Source organism: Trachymyrmex cornetzi, unplaced genomic scaffold (genome assembly GCF_001594075.2).
Source record: "Trachymyrmex cornetzi isolate Tcor2-1 unplaced genomic scaffold, Tcor1.1 scaffold147, whole genome shotgun sequence".
Lineage (NCBI taxonomy): Eukaryota > Metazoa > Arthropoda > Insecta > Hymenoptera > Formicidae > Trachymyrmex > Trachymyrmex cornetzi.
Genome location: NW_017296059.1, coordinates 6,139,823 through 6,158,689, shown reverse-complemented (window position 1 = coordinate 6,158,689; position 18,867 = coordinate 6,139,823). Strand labels below are relative to the sequence as shown.

Sequence of the window (18,867 nt, the reverse complement as noted above, 5' to 3'; positions counted from 1 at the left end):
TCTGAAACGTTTGTGACGTTCTTCCGGTTCTCCCTCGGGGGAGGAAAGTGAGGTTAGGTGTCGCAGGGTTGACGATTTATTTCAATTTATTTATTTATCTTTTTACCTTTTTTTTTCCTCTTCGTGATGGAGAAATACTCGCGAGATCGCAGTGGATATAAATCAAGGAAGGAACGTGACGACTACAGAGGTGAAGATCGAGCGTCGCGAAGAACCAGCGATCGCACGGAGCACCGATCCGGAGCAACCGATTCGAAATCGAAACACGATCGCTCCAGGAGAAGATCCAGCGAGAAGCATAAAAAATCGAGAGACGAGTCTCGCTCGCGTCGCGAATCGCGGAAGTCCTCTAAGCGTAAGAATCGAAAGAGGTGGGTCTTTTCAATTCAAATTTTAGAGATCGTAGGTGCTTCCTATTTGCTGGCACAAACAGTCGTTCTATCCTTTTTAGCAGTCAATGAATAACAAAAAAAAAGAATAACGCTTGTCTCGATTGTGTCTCCTGAACGGAAAGCAGCCAGAATGCTTTCTAATTGATGGCCAAGAAGACAAGTGTCGCTGTCTTTAGGTCTGTTCGCGTTGCTTACACTTTGTGCACTTAGCATCTTCGTTTTTTCTCTTTTCCACAATATATATCTATCTCATTTTAAGTTCAAAAATTTTTGGAGATTTCGAACAACGCGAATATTTGAGCGAGCGTTTAGTAATTGTTGCCTGTAATTGAAGTAGACCTTTAGATCCATGCTAAATCTAGAAGAATTAATAGCAGCAAACATTTATTTAACTGTTCCCTGGATATACATGATCTTTTGAAATTGTATATATAGGAATTCTATATATGGTATATATTTTTAATTTAGGGAATCATCTTCACCATCAACATCTTCAGATTCGAGCAAATCCAGCGATGGCTCATCTACGGATTCATCCTCAGACTCCACAAAGTTACTGGAGAAACTTCAGAAGCAACGGCAGAAGCAAGTAGAGGATCGTAAACGACAGAAGGAACTGATGAAGGCGACGGAGACGCCAGAAGAGAAACGTCTGCGTCGCCTGAAGAAGAAGGAAGCCAAGGAACGTAGACGTAAAGAGAGAATGGGTTGGGACAACGACTACTTACATTATACAAATACAGATAATCCATTTGGTGATGGCAATATCCTGTCTACTTTTGTATGGTCGAAAAAGTTGGGGAAGGAGGGCCTACTTGGTGTAGGCAGAGAAGAATTGGAGATTCGTAACAGACATAAACAGGAGGAGACTAAGAGAGAGCTGGAGAAGGTGAAGAAGAGGAGGCAAGAGAGAGAACTAGAACGACAGCAGAGGGAAGAAGAAATGACGATGTTGCAGAGAGGCAAGGAGGCCGCTCAGCTAGAGCAGTGGGCTCGGCAGGAAGATCAGTTCCACCTTGAGCAAGCCAGATTGAGATCTCGCATTAGGATTCAGGATGGCCGTGCGAAACCCATCGATCTTCTCGCGAAATACATAAGTGCGGAGGAAGAGGTTGATGCAGTGGAAATGCACGAGCCGTATACATACTTACGAGGTCTGCATGTGAAAGACTTGGAGGATCTTATAGAGGACATAAAGGTTTATAAAGAATTGGAGAGAGGCAAGAATTTAGATTATTGGAATGACATAACGGTGATCGTGGAGGATGAGTTGCACAAACTCAGAAAATTGGAACGAACAGAATATGAAGTTGGTAAGAGAAATAATTATGGTATTTTTTTTTTCAATACAGATAAGTGAAGGAAGCCATATTTGGTACAAGGTGGTTTTTAACATCTAAATTTTCATGTAAATTCTATAATTCTAGTTCAAACTCAAATTATAAAATTTATACAAAAATATTATTAAGCACCAAATCTTGCTTTAAAAGAATATGATCTTCACTTATTTGTACTGAATATTTCTCAATCGATTTTCACTTAATATTTTTTTTCTCGCCTATTATTCTTGCTTACATCATACTGCATTTTTTTTTAGCTGTTGGTAGAAGAGAAGGAATCCACGAGTCGGTCGCTAAAGATGTCACGGCTATTTTTAAGGGTAAAACTGCAACGCAATTGGAAGCTTTGCAATTGCAGATTCAAGCAAAAATTACAGGCAAGCCAGAAGGTGTTGATATTGGATATTGGGAAAGTCTTTTGTCTCAGTTAAAAGGTAAAACACACATGATATAATTTAAAAATGTGTTTGAAAATTACAAATAATAATAAATAAGAAGAAGCATACAGCCACACAAGATATTTTTTGTCAAAGTTATATATTTAAAATTAAAGATGTGAACGTTTCGGCATTCTTTTATTGTACTGATGATGGCCAAGACTTGGCCGAAACGTTTACATTTGTCATTTTAAATATATGACTTTGACAAAAAATATCTTGCGTGTGGCTGTATGCTCCTTATTTATATATTATGTTATGAGCCATCTCTAATAACTATTATTAAATTTTACAAATAATAATACATGTGATTCATACTAAGTATTAAATACGTAGCTCACATGGCGAGGGCGCGGCTTAGAGATCGACATCAGGAGAACTTGCGTAAAAAATTGGAGGTTCTCATCGCCGAGCAAGGTGTAGCCAGAACGGAAAATGAATCCGAAGGCTCGCAAGCACAGGAGAACGAGTCTACTGTAAGGCAAGATGAACCTTCTTCCAGTACAGCTGTTGAAAAAAATGAAAATAGTCATTCTGAGTAAGTATTCTCTCCCTTATGCCGATTCAGGAAGTCTTTATCTCTTCTTTGCAGGGATAAAATATGTATATAATCATGTCATGTTTCAGTGATGATCAAGAAGAGACAAGCGCCGCTGACGATCTGTTGTCCGAATCCTTCCGCGAGTACGAAACTGGTGGCTACTCGCCAACTTATATACCTTACTCGCAGCTCGAGCCGGGCACACTCGTCACGCAGGAAGACGAGGATAATCAGCGATTAGAGTACGCAAGGCAGCAAGTCCTCAACACTGGCAGAAAAATTCAGAACGTGCTGACGATTGAGGAGCAGGCCATGCACCGGGAGGCACGCAAGGGCATGGGCTCGGACGAGGCGCAGTTCAGTGTCGAATCATCGTTGGAAGCGCAGATCTACTTGTGGTCCGACAAGTACCGACCGCGTAAACCGCGCTACTTCAACCGTGTGCACACAGGTTTCGAGTGGAATAAATACAATCAGACGCATTACGACATGGATAATCCGCCGCCGAAGATCGTACAAGGATATAAATTCAACATTTTCTATCCGGACCTCATCGATAAAAATACCACGCCGGAATACTTTCTTGTAAGATATTTGAATCTTCTTCGGGCACAACTATTGTGAGGTTGGATTCCCCCCTTCCCCCTCCGAATAAAGTTCTAAACTGTATATACTAGTACAGTAAGTTGGTGTGAAACAAACTATATTGGTTTAGTTTACTTATTGCACCACAATGTATACTAGTTCAGAATTTTCTTCAAAAAGGAATAGACTTGTAGTATTCAGTCTACAACACTTGATAATGCATTTTTTCCCGTTTAGAATGCTTGCGCTTTAACAAATTTTTATGGGCCTTCTACAATAAGCCATTAGTCATAAATCAGAAGTTAAAAGCTGAAAATTGTTCAATCATAGTCGTTAATTTCCAGCTTTTAACTTCTGATTTATAACTAATGGCTTATTGTAAAATGGTAATTAGAAATTCTGTGTTTTGTGTAGTTCAATTTTATATAATACCTAATTTATTAAAAGGCAAGCAATCCACTACGGGAAAAAATGTATTGTGTGCCTATAGACTTTAGATTAGCATTGATGATTTATAAATTTTTTAAATAAATTATTTAATTCTGATTTTAATTTTCAGACACCCTGCACTGACAATAAAGATTTCGCCATCCTACGATTTCACGCAGGCCCGCCTTACGAGGACATTGCATTCAAAATTGTCAATCGAGAATGGGAGTACTCATATAAGCGTGGATTTAGATGTCAGTTCCATAACAACATCTTCCAACTATGGTTTCACTTTAAAAGATATAGATATCGTCGTTAACATATGTATATATTGTTATATAACTACAATTTTATAGACTTGTACAGACTTGTGTGTATATATATATATATTACATCGTTCTATTTGTACAATATAGCGAATAATTTTTTTTAATATCATATTTATACAAAAAAGCGAATAAAAAGAGATCTATGATACGCAGTGGGTGTATTATGATAAAATGTACGGCTTTCGCAACTTATAACCGCGCATACTTTTATCGCTTGCTCGTTCGCTTTCGAACGACTTCCGTGTAATGACGAGAACACGCAGCACACACCCGGCGTATAGTCAGTGTTTTAAACGGCGGTCGTTGGATCGATTTTTCCTCTGCCACCTGTGTACTGTCACACAGTCGACCGCACACTCATACATACATATGGAAAGGTAAAAGCTGTACGAAGCTAATGGCAAGGTGAAGCCGAGCTCGCAGTACGCCGCGCAATTCGGTAGCAAAGGGCTGCCGCGTCATCGGGAACTTCGCTTCCGCCTGTGCTCACGCACAATTAAAAATAAACGTGAAATAAATGGACTGCGTATCGACGATCACGGCTGTTATTTGCGCATTCGTGTTATTTCTATGTGCGATTTCTAAAACAAAGGAAGTTCCCGCATTTTAATTTATTGCGGGTACGAGTGACGCAATTACCTCCGGGTACGAGTAACGCAATTACCTCCGGCGTTGTCATTCATTTAATATTATAATTAATCGGGTTTCTCTAACATTCGTTCGAATTGTAGCACAGGCATCGAGACATACCACCTGTTCATCGGACGCGGAAAAACACACGTTTGTGACGTCAATCGCATAACTTAAGTATACGTTCGAAGAAAAGCGATGACCGTTTGTATAGAAAGTATAAAGCGAATTTAGTAGGCATCGAGAAACGTTCCCTTTCCGGCACGAAAGTTCTTCGAGAAGTCACTGATAAGACAGATTACAGAATGATAGAAGTTTCACTTCTAAACGATGAAATTTAAGAAACGAACTTTATCCCTTTAATTGTTTTCGTGTCTTATATCGATATAAAAACGTTGAGGGGTGAACTCGTGGAAGATTTATCGTCGGCAGAAAATATGATTATGCTCGCTTCGTGACGCGAGCAACTCACGAAAGACTTTTATACCCGTGATTTGCGAAGATCACCGATATCGATAAAATCGTCATGAAGTGGAAGAGAGGGCCATGTGAATTTCTGTCGCAGAAAACGTTTCTCATAATAAAGGATGACTTGGATATTTCAAAAGGTAATGTCCATCGTATTTCGTGCTAGCGACATTTTTTTCTAATCCATTTTTCAAACGATTGCATCGATCCAGAAGCAAATCACCCCAGAAGAGGTGATTTCTTTTGTGACTGATTCTTTTAAAAATGTATGGTAGTAATGTGTTAACTCATTGAAAATTAATGTCTTATTTTTGAAATAAAATCTTATTGTGTTACGAATTAAATAATAATAATAAATAGTCTTCTAGTAATTTTCAATAATTTTTTCAGTAATCTTAGCAATTAGATATTAATTTAGTCAGTCGATAATTAATTAACATCAACTAAAAGTAACATAACATTAATGTTCTAATTTCGTACTTAACATGACAAATATATAATACAAGGGATGTTACATAAAAGTTACATTGTGTTCGAAATTATAACATTGATGTTACTTCTAATTGATATTGACTGAGAATTAACTATCTCTAACAATCACAGTATTAATCTGAGATATTTAAAAAACAAAAAGTGTGTATTAAAATCGCTATTATGGTTTTCAATGAGATAAAACCAATCTACGTTTCTGTGTCGATGCTTCCTATCAACAACAGATCATCTCCGTCTAAATAGATCCAACTAAGACGACAAACCGCAAGAAGGCAGCGGCAAAAAATGCAGCGCGTATCGGCACCTGGCCGCCAAAAATGAAGCGCGTACAGGTTTTCTGCGAGAAGGAGCCAGAGAGGCCGAAAACGGCGAATCTTACGAGGCCAAGTGTGCTGGACCCTGCGCTCGTGAATAAGCTTGACATGTCGTTGCTCAGTAAGGAATTGCTCTGCGACTCGATGACGCGTTTCCATCAGAATGGCAAGCCAGTCAGTGGGGGTACGACATCATCATCGTCATCGTCGTCGCTATCATTGCTGTTACCGTCGCCGCCGTCGGCATCACGACGACGCCAGAGCGCCGTCGTCAACATCGCGACGACTACCACCTGGTCGTCTCACGACGCTCCAGTGCGTCGTCAGCGACGGAGCTTCGAACAGATTTACGAGTCGCGGGTCGCAGCGGGTCTAATGGAAGAAATTGACATATCTCGATCGCCTACCGCGACGCAGGAGTTTGTGTCCAAACGAAACTCCGACATCAGAAGGCTCGACGATAACAATAACAAGTCAGTGATGATTAGATTGTAAATTAATCGAGCTAATAATATCCTTTAAATTATAAAAAAATATCATTTAAATTCACAAGAGAAGGGCCAAGTAATACACGCGGATTTTGTCTAACTTTAAATATATTTTAATATTTACCCCCCACTAATTCATTATAGGCAAGTGACACGACTGAATGTCAAGCATTCACAATAAATTTGCGTCGAACATTTTGAAATTTTTTATTAAATTGCGCCGATATCATTCATATAATTACAGGCGTTAAGATATTCGTTAAAAAAAATTATATTATAATTATAAAATAATTTCTACTATACATATATATCTAATTATTATATAAAAAAAGGACGAAAAACTATCGATTCAAATTTCTTGTAAATACTTACATTTTGCGCTATGTCACTTTCTTATGAACTATGACATATTTAAAGTTAAGCAAAGTTTGTATGTATAGATACTACTTGTAGCCTCCCATTGTTAGTTATCAGAAGATTATTAAAATTTGAAAGTCTTGCATATTTTATCTTTGAAAAATATAATTACACCTCATCATGATTACTTATTCTGTTCGCTTTTAAACAATCATGTTTTAATATTTACAAATTCTATTCATGCGATTAGAAACAGTCCTCCTAAAGTGCTATCGATGGTGAAGAAGAAGAACTCGCGGACCGGTCTATCAAATGATCTGGAAATATTCACCTCTGCCTCAAAGACAACAAAAAGTGCGCCAGAGCCTTGCAAGACTTGCGGGCGTCCAGATCAACCGGAGAGATTCCACAGTCATCCTAAGGGCAGTCAGTCCAAAATCAAGGATATCCCATCGCCGATGACGAAATCGAAGCCTACGGTGCCGTCGGTACCAAAGTCCATTCAGAAGCCGGTGGCGTTGAACTTTCGTAGCGACCGGAACAGGAATAAACTGGACGAGGCCGAGAACCCGACCATTCCCCAGAATCATCCTTCTCAGGTCTCGAACCAGCAAAGCAGATCGTTGTCCGCGCCGATGAAACGAGGTCCCAGGAGTGTCACGTGCTACGTGTGCGGTCGGGAATTCGGCACTGTCAGCTTTCCTATACACGAGCCTAAGTGCATGGAGGTAAAGGATGACTTCGACATTATCGCAATATCCTAAAACACAATAATTAATATAATTACTGTTATAACGTAGTACGCGATCCCAGTAAATACCCTCAATGTTACAATATTCGATTCAACAATGTGATTGTTACATGCAACATGTTATATAATGTTTATATTATTGAAGAAATTACATATTGATACAATCTTATTGTTAGTTGGTGTTTACTAAGCTCTATCTTTTACTTCGAATCACTTTTCATCGTAAAAGCTTTTACATATTTTAAGCCTTAAAATAGATAAAGCTTAAAATTAGGGCAGCACGCGACTGACATTTTGAAGAGGCCGTAGAGTCGCCGATAAATTTCTCTTCCCATTTCATCGCGGAAGTAACAGAAGGTTCATAACATAATAGCTCTGCAATGATAGCGCGCATGTAATAAGTCAAGGCCCTTTCGCAAGATCGATGGTGGTATATAACGTTGCGTTGCTTGTACTATTAAACTCGATATCAGATGCATTCGCGTGTAACCGATGTGTCATAGTTGAGCAGAACTATAACGCAGCAATCGGTTGCGGTAATTTGTACGCTCTTAGACAGGGTGTCTTCGACCGACCGACCGCATTTTCCCGTAACGATGGATTATTTAATGAATACTCTATATCCTACATTTGCGCGCACAAGTTTACCGAACGTGATGTTACGCGATTCTTATCTCGCTTTCACATCGCGATCTTTGCGATCGATACGTAAAATTCGCATTTATGCACGCAATCACCCTTAGTTATACGAATATATATATACTTTGAACCAAGAGACATTGGTACAAACGTTATACACCGCAGCAGTGCTAATGTGCTGGAGTATAAAATCGATACAATAGTTGCATGTTGCATGGAAATAATGATTACTGAAATATCTACAAATTGATCTAGATATAAATCTAAAAAAATATTTTTATTGGACAATCAAAAGAATTATGTAAAAAAATTCAAACATGACGAAATAATGCATAAAAATTTTATATTCTAGCAACCAACGAGTGTTCTGTATAATTATTTTGGTTATTAGTTCATATATATATATATTTGATGTACTATAAGATTCGTTAAACATTAGCAATTAGGTTCGTAGCTCTTTCTTTATTTTAATTTTTGGTAGTAATATAATTATTTCAAATGTGTAGCTAAATTTATAGATACTTCAGCAAAACCGTTTTTTACATGTGTATATTATAGAAAGTTGCATATAAATTGTTGGAATTGTTTCTTATTAAAAAAAGAATTTTATCTCTTTAAAATTTTTTTAATAATAATAAAATTGACTGATCTGTTTATTCGTAAAAAATTATTATTGTTTTATTACTTTAGTTTCATAAATTATTATATACTAGAACATCATACCTATATATTTATTTAATAATTCTCTACTATATTTATCCAAGCGAATATCTTTATTACAGAAATGGGAGCGCGAGAATAATTTGCTGCCTCCATCTCAGAGACGGCCCAGACCGCAAAAACCTGAGGTTGGCATCGAGCACAACGATTGGAACGCAGCTGCATGGGAGCAGAGTCAGGTAGATTCTCCGTTATAATTCTAATTAACGATGCAACGTTAACGAAATATACGACGGAGTAGTTATTCTTACGAGATGCGTCGTTTCCGTCTGAGAGAATATTGTTCGCGCTTCGTTAATTTTATCGGACGATGATGCAGTCCTTATTCATCGATGATGCAAGAATCAATTATAGGATGCACATACCGAGCTCTAGGAGCGCCCGGAAAATGTGCCCGGTAAATTAGAAGCAAATGCAAAAAGAATTTATAAAATTGAACACCTTGCCTTAGAAATTAAAGAAAATTAATAAATTCCAATTTAAATCTTGAAAGATTCGTCATGGCTTTATTATTAGAATCGAATTACCAGACATAATAATTTAATAATATGTATCGCGTGCGCGGTCTACGAAGATTTCGTGCTGTTCACGAGTGCGTGATTCTAACATCGAATATTAAAGATTGCTCTTTAACATCTCATATGCATACGACTCGCACGAGCGCATACCAAATAAGAATTGCGTGTCGTGCAGGGAGGGTCTTTGACGATTAACTATCATTTGCGTAAAAAATTAGAAAAAATTGTTCGTCATATACCGAATGATAAATTAGTGATTTTAATGCTCTGTAATTACCAGTGATTCAACTGCCAACATTTGCAAACGTCGATTCGAAGATAAAAAAAAATGTTTTCTTTAACGAATAATTTTTTCAGATCATTTTGCATTTTATTAATTATTTCATTGTTTTGATCAGTGTATTAATTTCTTATTAATCTTCTTTATAGAACACATGATGACACTTTCGTATACAATTAAATGCCAGTAGAGATATACATACACATTTGTCTGTATAATTAAATAAAAATACAAGAACCTGCATTTTTGTAGGAGCAATTAATTCCGTGTGCAAAGTGTGGGAGGACGTTTTTGCCTGAACGATTACCAGTTCATGAGAGAAGCTGCAAAGCCACGCCTAAGGTATTAAATACATTCAGCGATTTCAGGACATTCTACTTTCCCCAAATATCATTTATTCTTCTAGAATAATGAACGACTGGCCACTCCAGCGAATGGGCGTAATGCACCGCCTACCGTTCCTTGTAGTGTTTGTGGGCGAAGATTTGGTACTAGAAGCATAAAGATTCATGAGCCTCAATGCAATAGGCGAGGGCAAGCCCAGAATGATACCAGCCAACAGGAAGATCCAGCTCTTTACAGGCAAAAATCAGCCATTAGTGGACAGGGAAGTTCACAGTCAATGTATCCGGTGAGCTAAAAAATGGAAAACGTACATGCTTTTATCTTTGAATCAACTCGTATCTCTACACATCTTTCGTGCGAATAAATGTTTTCCCTTTGCAGTGAGCTTTTTTAATATTCTCTGACATTTAGAATAAATATTTCTAAATTTCTCTCTCTCTCTCTCTCTCTCTCTCTCTCTCTCTATATATATATATAAACGTTCTTTGTTTTTGAAATAAAAACTGTCTTATTTTACGCGACATTGAATTGTGTCATGTGTGAGATAAAACAGTTTATTATAATTAATATAAACTATTTTAGAATAAAAAAAACAATTAAATGGAATGTTCAGCAATAATAAGAAAAATAAGGAGACACGTTTAAACTGCTTGATTTTAGAATTTGTCGCAAAAGAAAACAGTTACATGTTATATCTGTGGTCGAGATTTCGGATCGTCTAGTATTGCTATTCACGAACCCCAGTGCTTGAAGAAGTGGCATGCCGAAAATGATAAGCTATCGCCGGCTCGAAAAAGAAAGGAGCCGCAAAAACCTGAAATTATATACATACGTAAGTCAATGTTCTCATTTGCATAATACTTGCCCTGCATTTGCTTTATAATGCCTAGCCCTGCATTTGCTTTAAGCGTTCATAAGTTGGTCATTCTATCTTTCTTTCGCGTGTATAAATAAGCGATAAAGATAGTGCTTACAACGCATGAGCGCCCAAAGCAAACTCAAGAAAAGTTACACGGAAATACAATGACAAAAAAATTATTGAAAGGTATTTACAATAACTTAAAAAAAGTTTAATATCCTGAAGTTATGTTAAAGTTATGATTGCAATTTCTATCTTTTAACACTTCGTCAGCAAACTTGGACTTTAAAGGACTTTAAAGTTAATATTTTGATTGTGAATTCTGATAAATTTAAATTTGTGAAAGAGAGATGAGTAAAATATAATCCAAGTTTATGATAGTAAAAATTCGTTGTTAAAACTTTCACAAGTATGCAAGATTTTTTTTAGATTTTTATACAGTCTGAAATAATATAAAAATCTATATTAATAAATATATTGATAAATTTTATTCTCTTTCTCCGCACTTTCTCTTTGTCTAGCACAAAGATATAATCTCATAAAATAATGCATAACGATCAGAATAGATTTTTTCGAAGCTTGTATTTGTCCTTTCGCGCATATTTGTCACTCATGAAGTTCATTCTGAATTCGTTGTCACGGTCAAGAGTACTACGAAGTGAATTAATCAGGTTAAAGCGATTACATGTGTATGTATGAAACATGAAGTAATGTTCGTCATGTTCCCGCCATGGAATGGAAGTGGGTGTAGTCCTGATTAATTATACATGCGTCGCAGATGTATTCTTGATCGGGAGTTTCGCTTACGAATCGATAATCGCTTGACAGAATGCGACGAAAATTTTTTGTCACCCACGTCTCTTGATTTTCCTGTAGGAATAAAAAATATTATTTAAAAGTAAAAATTTAAATTTAAACGATGCCACATATATATTAGCGGTAACTTGCGTTTATAAAATCTTATAACTAAAATGTCCATTTTTATCTATATAGATTAACTTTCATCTAGGTTTAATTTTGAGATCTTTTTCTAATCCTTAAAACTAGAAAAGAGTAAAAAGTAAATTAAATCGAGATTAAAGTTAATCTACATTGATAAAAATAAATGTAAGTTCATTCGATACCAGTTAAAAATAACATCCCAGCAAACACCAACTAACATTAACTTAACTGTTAGTTCTAATTCCCATTCAACAAAGCAATTGTTGTTATATTACAGTTATTGTTAAGAGGGAAATTACAATTACCAATTATGTTAATGTTAGACTGCGTTCCAATATTCGCTGCCAGTACTGAAAATCTATAGCACACATTATGTGCATTATAGATTTTCAGCACTGGCAGTGAATATCGAAATACAGCCTTGCATGTTGTGTTTGCTAAGATAACAAGTTATAATTTCGCAATCACCAAAGTAACTTTATATAATTTATAATTATGTGTTTATTACATTATATAATATTGTTGAGTGCAAAATTATAATATTGATGTTGTTATTTTTAGTTTGTATAGAAGGGATTTACTTCGACAAACAAACAGTAGTAGGATTGTCGATTGAGGCAACAGACAAATCGATTTAGGAATCGAACGTCTCCTTAAAACTTTGCCTACACTTTTCAAGGTACAATACAGTCGGCAATGATGACTTCATTGTTCGCAGAGGATCCCAGCACCGGAAATATGATGGTTGACCAGGCAGCAACAGTCGAGGCCAACTGGATGACACATCTGAGCCAACTGATACCCTGCAAACATTGCGGAAGAACCTTTAATCCCGATCGTGTGAACATTCATGAGAAAAGCTGCAAAGGGAATCGTTAAGAATCTACCAGTTCTCTCTCACCTTAACGTCAGAATATATTATATTAATCAAGTACCGCTTATATTTTTAGAAGTGATCTGTGTTTTTACATGGATATTATAAATAATATCGACTTCTGTAACATAGCGTTCATGTGGAGATTTTTAAGTTTTTTTACTTACAACTTAAAACTCGCTTAAAACTTTACTTTTAAAACTCGCTCCTATTTAGGTTTTTATTAATTACGGATGACGTATTATTGATAATATAATTCGATTTTCTGTTTTGAGGAAGCACTTAATTGGATTGTAAAAGTGAGTGATAATAAAATCAAAGACTATTGCACCTGTCGTGCACTTTGCATAAACGCACGAATGTTGTTAGATGTTACGAATCAGTGCATAATTATAACACAATTTAAGTTTAATTAATTACGCAAATTAATTAATAATTTACTGTATATACGTGTCCCGGAGTTATCATTATTTCGGTTCGCGGATCATCTCGTCAATATTGATCCTAGATGTGTTCTTTGTAGTTATGTTATATTCTACATTTTGTACCTAAAACGAAATACAATTAGACAATCTAGAGAGAAAAGGCAAAGATGAAAAGTACAAAGAATTCAGCTACAAGGAATAAATATTTGAACAAAAAACTCAACGTTTCGAGCGATAATTCGTAATAATGTCTTTGTAATTGATTCGAATGAGTTTTATAAAATAAAGTCCATTTAAAGGAGGAATTTACAAAATGTATTATTACAGCTATCTGATATTGCTTTTTTCAGTTCATTCAGTCTCAATTTGCTAATAAAAGTATTGCAAATTGAAACTACGTTTACACGGCACCCTTAATTGGGTTTAAAACCTATTCTACAATTGCGTAAGCGTAATTGTAAATACTTTATAAACGTTTAAAGTATTCCGCTGCTGATGGAAGAACATTCTGGTAAGTACGCAAGCGTCATTTGAATCGCGTTCCAAAATTTCATTTGATTAATCTCGTACACGCAAGCTGAGATAGGAAGAAATCTGAAGGTATAGGGCTAGTTTCACCAACGCCAGTTTAAGCTTATTCGTCGATTAACTTCATCACCAGAATAGCCAACAGCAAGATTTAAAAATCTGTCTTTCTCTTATTTTTGTTAGTAATGGTGCGGCCACAATAGAAGGAATAAGGAATAAAGATTCCAATCTATCAGGAACCGTATATTCCGGTGTATCCAATATCTGATAGGTTAAAATCTTTATTCCTAATTCCTTATTCCTTTTATTATGGCTGCACCATAATGGTAAAGAAAAAGTATTGTGTGGAGATAATAAGGGCCACTTTCACCATCGTCGGTTTACTTAACCAGCCTAGTAACTGTAATGAAATAGAAAGAGATAGAACTATTTCTATCTCTTTCTATTTCATTGTAGTTACTAGGCTGGTTAAGTTAACTGAGCTTGGTGAAAATGGCCCTAAATAAAATATTGGCCTCGTTTATACTCAGGGTTCGATCCGAGTCGGAATGTAAGATCCAACCAACTGCAGTCGAGCATTCCCTTGTCATTCGACTGTAACAGGGAAATACTCAACTGCAGTTGGTTGGTTCTTGCATTCCGACTCGGAGCAAACCCTGGTTGTAAACTAGGGGTTTGTTCGCGTCGTATGCTCCAATATGTTCCAATATACTCCTACTATAGCTTCTACTCACTCCAACGCGCTTGGTAGAGTGAGTAGGAGCTATAGTAGGAGTATATTGGAGCATGCGACGCGAACAAACCTTAGGCCATTAAAATGTAAATATATTGGATGCACCCAATGGGTGCATTCAGTAGGTACTACGACCACTCACTGAGCCGACTGAGCGCTCAGTGAGCTCTTGTATCTGTTTGGTCTATATTTTTAGATCTATCGGAATATGCCAATCAGATCCAAGAGCTCACTGAGCGGTTGTAGTACTGAATGCACCTAATATGATATTTATAAGGTCTGTTTGCATTGCTTGTACTTTTTGGCACTCGGGGTGCCTTTCTGTCAACAGTACGAATAATTTCCGTTTCCGAAAAATGTGCCCCATGGGGAGCCAGGCTACTTAAAATCAAAGACATAGGCTTAGCTCCAATGAGAAACTAAGGGCAAGACCAATCATATTGAAGAATTTTATTGGGACCTTGAATAAGTTCTCACTGATTTTTTGTAAAAAATAATGCTTTATTTTAAAAAAAAGTCGTAAAAAACATGTCACTGAAAGTATTGTCCACCGCTAGCCACTACTTTTTTCCATCTTTCGGGCAGCATTTGAATTCCACGTCGGAAAAACGATACGTCTTTTGAAGCTATCCAAGAGTCGACCCATTTTTTGACATCATCATAAGAATGAAAGTGCTGCTCAGCCAGCCCATGTTCCATCGATTGGAATAGGTGATAATCGGAAGGGGCAATGTCTGATGAATACGGTGGGTGGGATAGGACTTCCCATTGAAGCGTTTCCAAGTAGGTTTTCACCGATTGTGCAACATGTGACCGTGTGTTGTCATGTTGCAATATCACTTTGTCGTGTCTCTGCTCATATAGCGGTCGTTTTTCCTTCAATGCTCGGCTCAAACGCGTCAATTGTAGTCGATAGCGAGCTTCCGTAATGGTTTCGTTCGGTTTGAGCAGCTCATAATAAACTACACCCAGCTGATCCCACCAAATGCAGAGCAGAAGCTTCGAATTATGGATATTCGGCTTTGCCGACGATGTTGATGCATGGCCGGACTTACCACACGATCGTCTACGCTTAGGGTTATCGTAGTATATCCACTTTTCATCGCCAGTCACGATACGATACAAAAACCTTTTCCTTTTCTGCCGTTGAAGCAGCTGTTCACACGTGAAAAGACGCCGTTCGACGTCTCTCGGCTTCAATTCGTACGGTATCCAATGTCCTTGCTTTTGGATCATTCCTAATAATTTCAAACGTTTCGAAACTATTGTATGATCAACTCTTAATGATTCTGCAAGTTCATCTAGCGTCTGACATGAGTCTTCATGCAGTAATGCCTCCAATTCTTCGTCTTCAAACTTTTTCGGTGTGCCAGAGCATTCTTCATCTTCAACATCAAAATCATTACTTTTGAAGCGTCTAAACCAATCTCTACATGTTGTTTCCGACAGAGCATGGTCGCCGTAAGTCTCAACAATAATTCTGTGTGCTTCAGTTGTAGATTTTTTTTGAATAAAGAAGTGCAGTAAAATTCTCCGCAAATACTCTTTTGTTGGCACGAAACTCGACATGTTTAACACTATGAAATCAAAAGTTATTTACACTTCTTCTTGCAGTTTTCCCTTAATTGGTTTTCCGAATCCAGTATAGAATCACCGTACCATGCAAATCTAACAGATCTAGCTTAGATCCAATGAATAACCTCCTCAGGGAGCAGAGGCAGAGATGCCAATTCTGTTATGGTTTACGACATCGTGATTAGCGCCATCGGTCGGCGGCCTGGCGCAACCGGTAGCACACACTCAAGTACAAGCTCGTGTACGTGTGATTCTGGTAGCAGAAGCCAGCCGACTCGCTCTGTCTTCGTCGCACTACATTAGGTGCGTTCCGTATCGCGCATAATGTGCATGATGCATCCATTGTCCTTGTTTAACATTTGGTGAGCAACAAGGATAAACGATGCATTATGCGCATCATGTGAGAAACGGAACGCACCCTAGGCCTCCAAAGCTGGTTCTACAATAATCGCAGCGCAGCATCGCAAGTGTGTCGCAAGCGTTGCGGTCCAATCAGAGTCGAACTGGCTTGATGTTTATTGGACAGCAACGCTTGCAATGCTGCGATGCGACTAATGTAGAACCAGTTTAATACAGGCTACGGTCCACTTAAAGGCCCGTCTACAATACACGGAGTAAGAAGTAAGAGTAAGAAATTGACCAATCACAGTCGATTATTCTTCTCACATTCGACTGTGATTGGTCTTACTCTTACTTCTTACTCCGTGTATTGTAGACGACGCCTAATGCTACGGGAGGATCCCGTTTTCCTACAGTTCTGATTGTACACACCACTCATATCAACTGGTGCCTAGTAATTTTTTACTGTTTTGCCAATGAGATTATTTTATTTTTAAATTGGCCAATCAGCGATACATGTGTGCAATATGCGATATGTGCAATCGGAGCCCTCCCTTTCGAAGCGTTTGTAGCGCCAAGTGAACCGCACCAACAGTGAATTTTCTCATCGCGGTACTTTGTTAATCTAGTGACTTTACTGTATGGGCATAGTTCCCGACTCGCATCATTGAACGCAGCCAAAGTCATCTATTCGGCGGGAAACAGTAGAACAACGGACTAGAACATGCTAGAACGTAGTAAAACGTAGCGAGGAGAGGCAAGCGTTATTGTGCGTGATCGTCAAGATTTGGAACTTTTTTGCGAAAGCTCTCTGTTTCGATAAGAAATTGATAGACTCTTACGGCCGTGCTGATAATAATAAACCGCAATCATGTACAATTTAACGGAAGGAGCATTGGAGGTAAGTCTTTCGAAGTTTCTATATATTGCGCTGTTTAACATTAAGACTTTATTGTTTCAGAAAATCATGCGAGACATAGATGTCCCTAACCCAGTTCTTCAAGTATTGGTGAGTGCGGAAATAATTTGACAGAATCTGATCAGTTATATCTTTGCGAATCGAAATTGTTTATTTTGAAAACATGACTTTTATTCCTAGCAACATCCAGGTTAGGGAAGTGACGCTGCTCCTGTTGCTTTTATTTGGATTATAAATTGAAAAATATAAAGTTTGTCATACTTTGATGTGACATGTGTCATGAGTCTGTTATGTTAAACTCATTTTTATTGTCAAACATTAACTTTTATTATGTGTGACGGGTCATTTGTATTCTGGGTTAATTTTCGTTGTTTAAAAAAAAATTAATTCTATACATATATTTCGAAGAAAAGAAATGTATAGGATATGATTGACCAAGTCGTATGTACAAAAGGTTAAGCTCTTTCGCAGTACTTTTATAGCAAGGATTCTGTCTTGTAGCTTTTTAGGAAATAGAGTTTTAAATAATGTGCGTAATTTTGCAGAGTTACAAGAAACTGCCAAGAAATGCAAATAAAGATGGTTCTGGTAATGATCGATTCAGATTGCTGATATCTGATGGACAGAAGTTAAACTCATTTACAATGTTGTCCGCTCAATTGAACGATCTGATCACAAAGAATATTTTGAATGATTATGCGATCTGCGAAATAACTAAGTATTTCATGAGCTCAGTGTACAACAACGGCGAATACAAGTACTATTTCATCTTCTTATTTATACATTTAAGTATATAAATAATTCAAGCATCAAATTTTATTCTATTAGACGCGTTATGTTGATATTGGATATGGAAGTATTGGTTTCTGGCGATCAAGTCGGAAACAAAATAGGTAATCCGACTAATATAGAAATGAAGCCATAGCTTGAATCTACGTCTACGTCTACATCTAAGGCCACAACTGCACATTACCAAAGTAAGTATATTGTTGATGTGTGTCAACTGTATTTAGAATAAATTATCAATTAATTTGGATTTGTAATACTTTGGTATGTAACAAAATTTTTGTTATTTATAGATGGTTCAACCAGAAATGGTACTTCAAATAATCAAGCCTCTTCTGACATATACACTATGCCAATCGCAGCATTAAGCCCTTACCAAAACAAGTGAGAGAGAGAGAGTTCTATGTAAACTATGGATCTGTTTTTTATTCTTGCATTCAACTCTACATTAAAACTTTCTTTCCTTAGCCAAACATTAAATATAACTTATTTGAAATTTTATGCTAATTCAAGTATAGAAAACAGACGTATTTCCAGATGACAAAATATACTTTAATATTTATAAGTAAAGGACTCTTAAAATTCAAAATGTAATAATTGGAAACAGGGCTAATAAGAGTCGTATATAAATTATAAATAAACTAAGAAATGATTAACCCATTCCAGTTTATAATTATCCAGTAAACAAAAAAAAAGTTCGTTTGAAATATAAATTGTACAATTCTAATTATAAGTATAACATGTTTCGGTTCTACGTTTGAACCATCTTCAGATACATTATAAATTAAATTATTAAACTTCTGGTGCAACACACATACTATAACATGGAAAT

At 36.9% G+C, this 18,867-nt stretch overlaps 3 protein-coding genes and 1 long non-coding RNA gene across 5 annotated transcripts; 3 read left to right on the top strand and 1 right to left on the bottom strand.

Annotated features, from left to right (window-relative positions):
* The first annotated feature begins 13 nt into the window (after positions 1-13).
* Positions 14-4,086, top strand: LOC108757605 (cactin, spliceosome C complex subunit). 2 transcript variants are annotated; one of them, XM_018502064.1, is made up of 6 exons: positions 14-371; positions 861-1,705; positions 1,990-2,166; positions 2,506-2,707; positions 2,797-3,295; positions 3,855-4,086. In XM_018502064.1, exons 1-6 carry the CDS (start codon positions 127-129, stop codon positions 4,041-4,043), a joined length of 2,157 nt encoding a protein of 718 aa, XP_018357566.1. In that variant the 5' UTR covers positions 14-126; the 3' UTR covers positions 4,044-4,086. The 2 variants fall into 2 exon arrangements, with proteins under 2 accessions (XP_018357566.1, XP_018357567.1); XM_018502065.1 differs by lacking the exon at positions 14-371 and adding an exon at positions 520-568.
* A 59-nt stretch (positions 4,087-4,145) lies between these two features.
* LOC108757779 (uncharacterized) lies at positions 4,146-13,454 on the top strand. Its single transcript, XM_018502346.1, has 9 exons — positions 4,146-4,698; positions 4,785-5,291; positions 5,887-6,430; positions 7,053-7,530; positions 8,975-9,091; positions 9,963-10,052; positions 10,117-10,341; positions 10,716-10,887; positions 12,575-13,454. Exons 2-9 carry the CDS (start codon positions 5,210-5,212, stop codon positions 12,733-12,735), a joined length of 1,869 nt encoding a protein of 622 aa, XP_018357848.1. The 5' UTR covers positions 4,146-4,698; positions 4,785-5,209; the 3' UTR covers positions 12,736-13,454.
* Positions 10,146-12,601, bottom strand: LOC108757781 (uncharacterized). The gene is made up of 3 exons (XR_001939921.1): positions 12,526-12,601; positions 11,600-11,784; positions 10,146-10,201 (listed from the first exon to the last, which is right to left on the bottom strand). It is a non-coding gene; the product is annotated as an uncharacterized LOC108757781 (long non-coding RNA).
* A 3,537-nt stretch (positions 13,455-16,991) lies between the features above and the next one.
* LOC108757780 (replication protein A 70 kDa DNA-binding subunit) lies at positions 16,992-18,569 on the top strand. The gene is made up of 5 exons (XM_018502347.1): positions 16,992-17,231; positions 17,292-17,339; positions 17,795-18,006; positions 18,078-18,226; positions 18,329-18,569. Exons 1-4 carry the CDS (start codon positions 17,202-17,204, stop codon positions 18,172-18,174), a joined length of 387 nt encoding a protein of 128 aa, XP_018357849.1. The 5' UTR covers positions 16,992-17,201; the 3' UTR covers positions 18,175-18,226; positions 18,329-18,569.
* Positions 18,570-18,867: the final 298 nt, after the last annotated feature.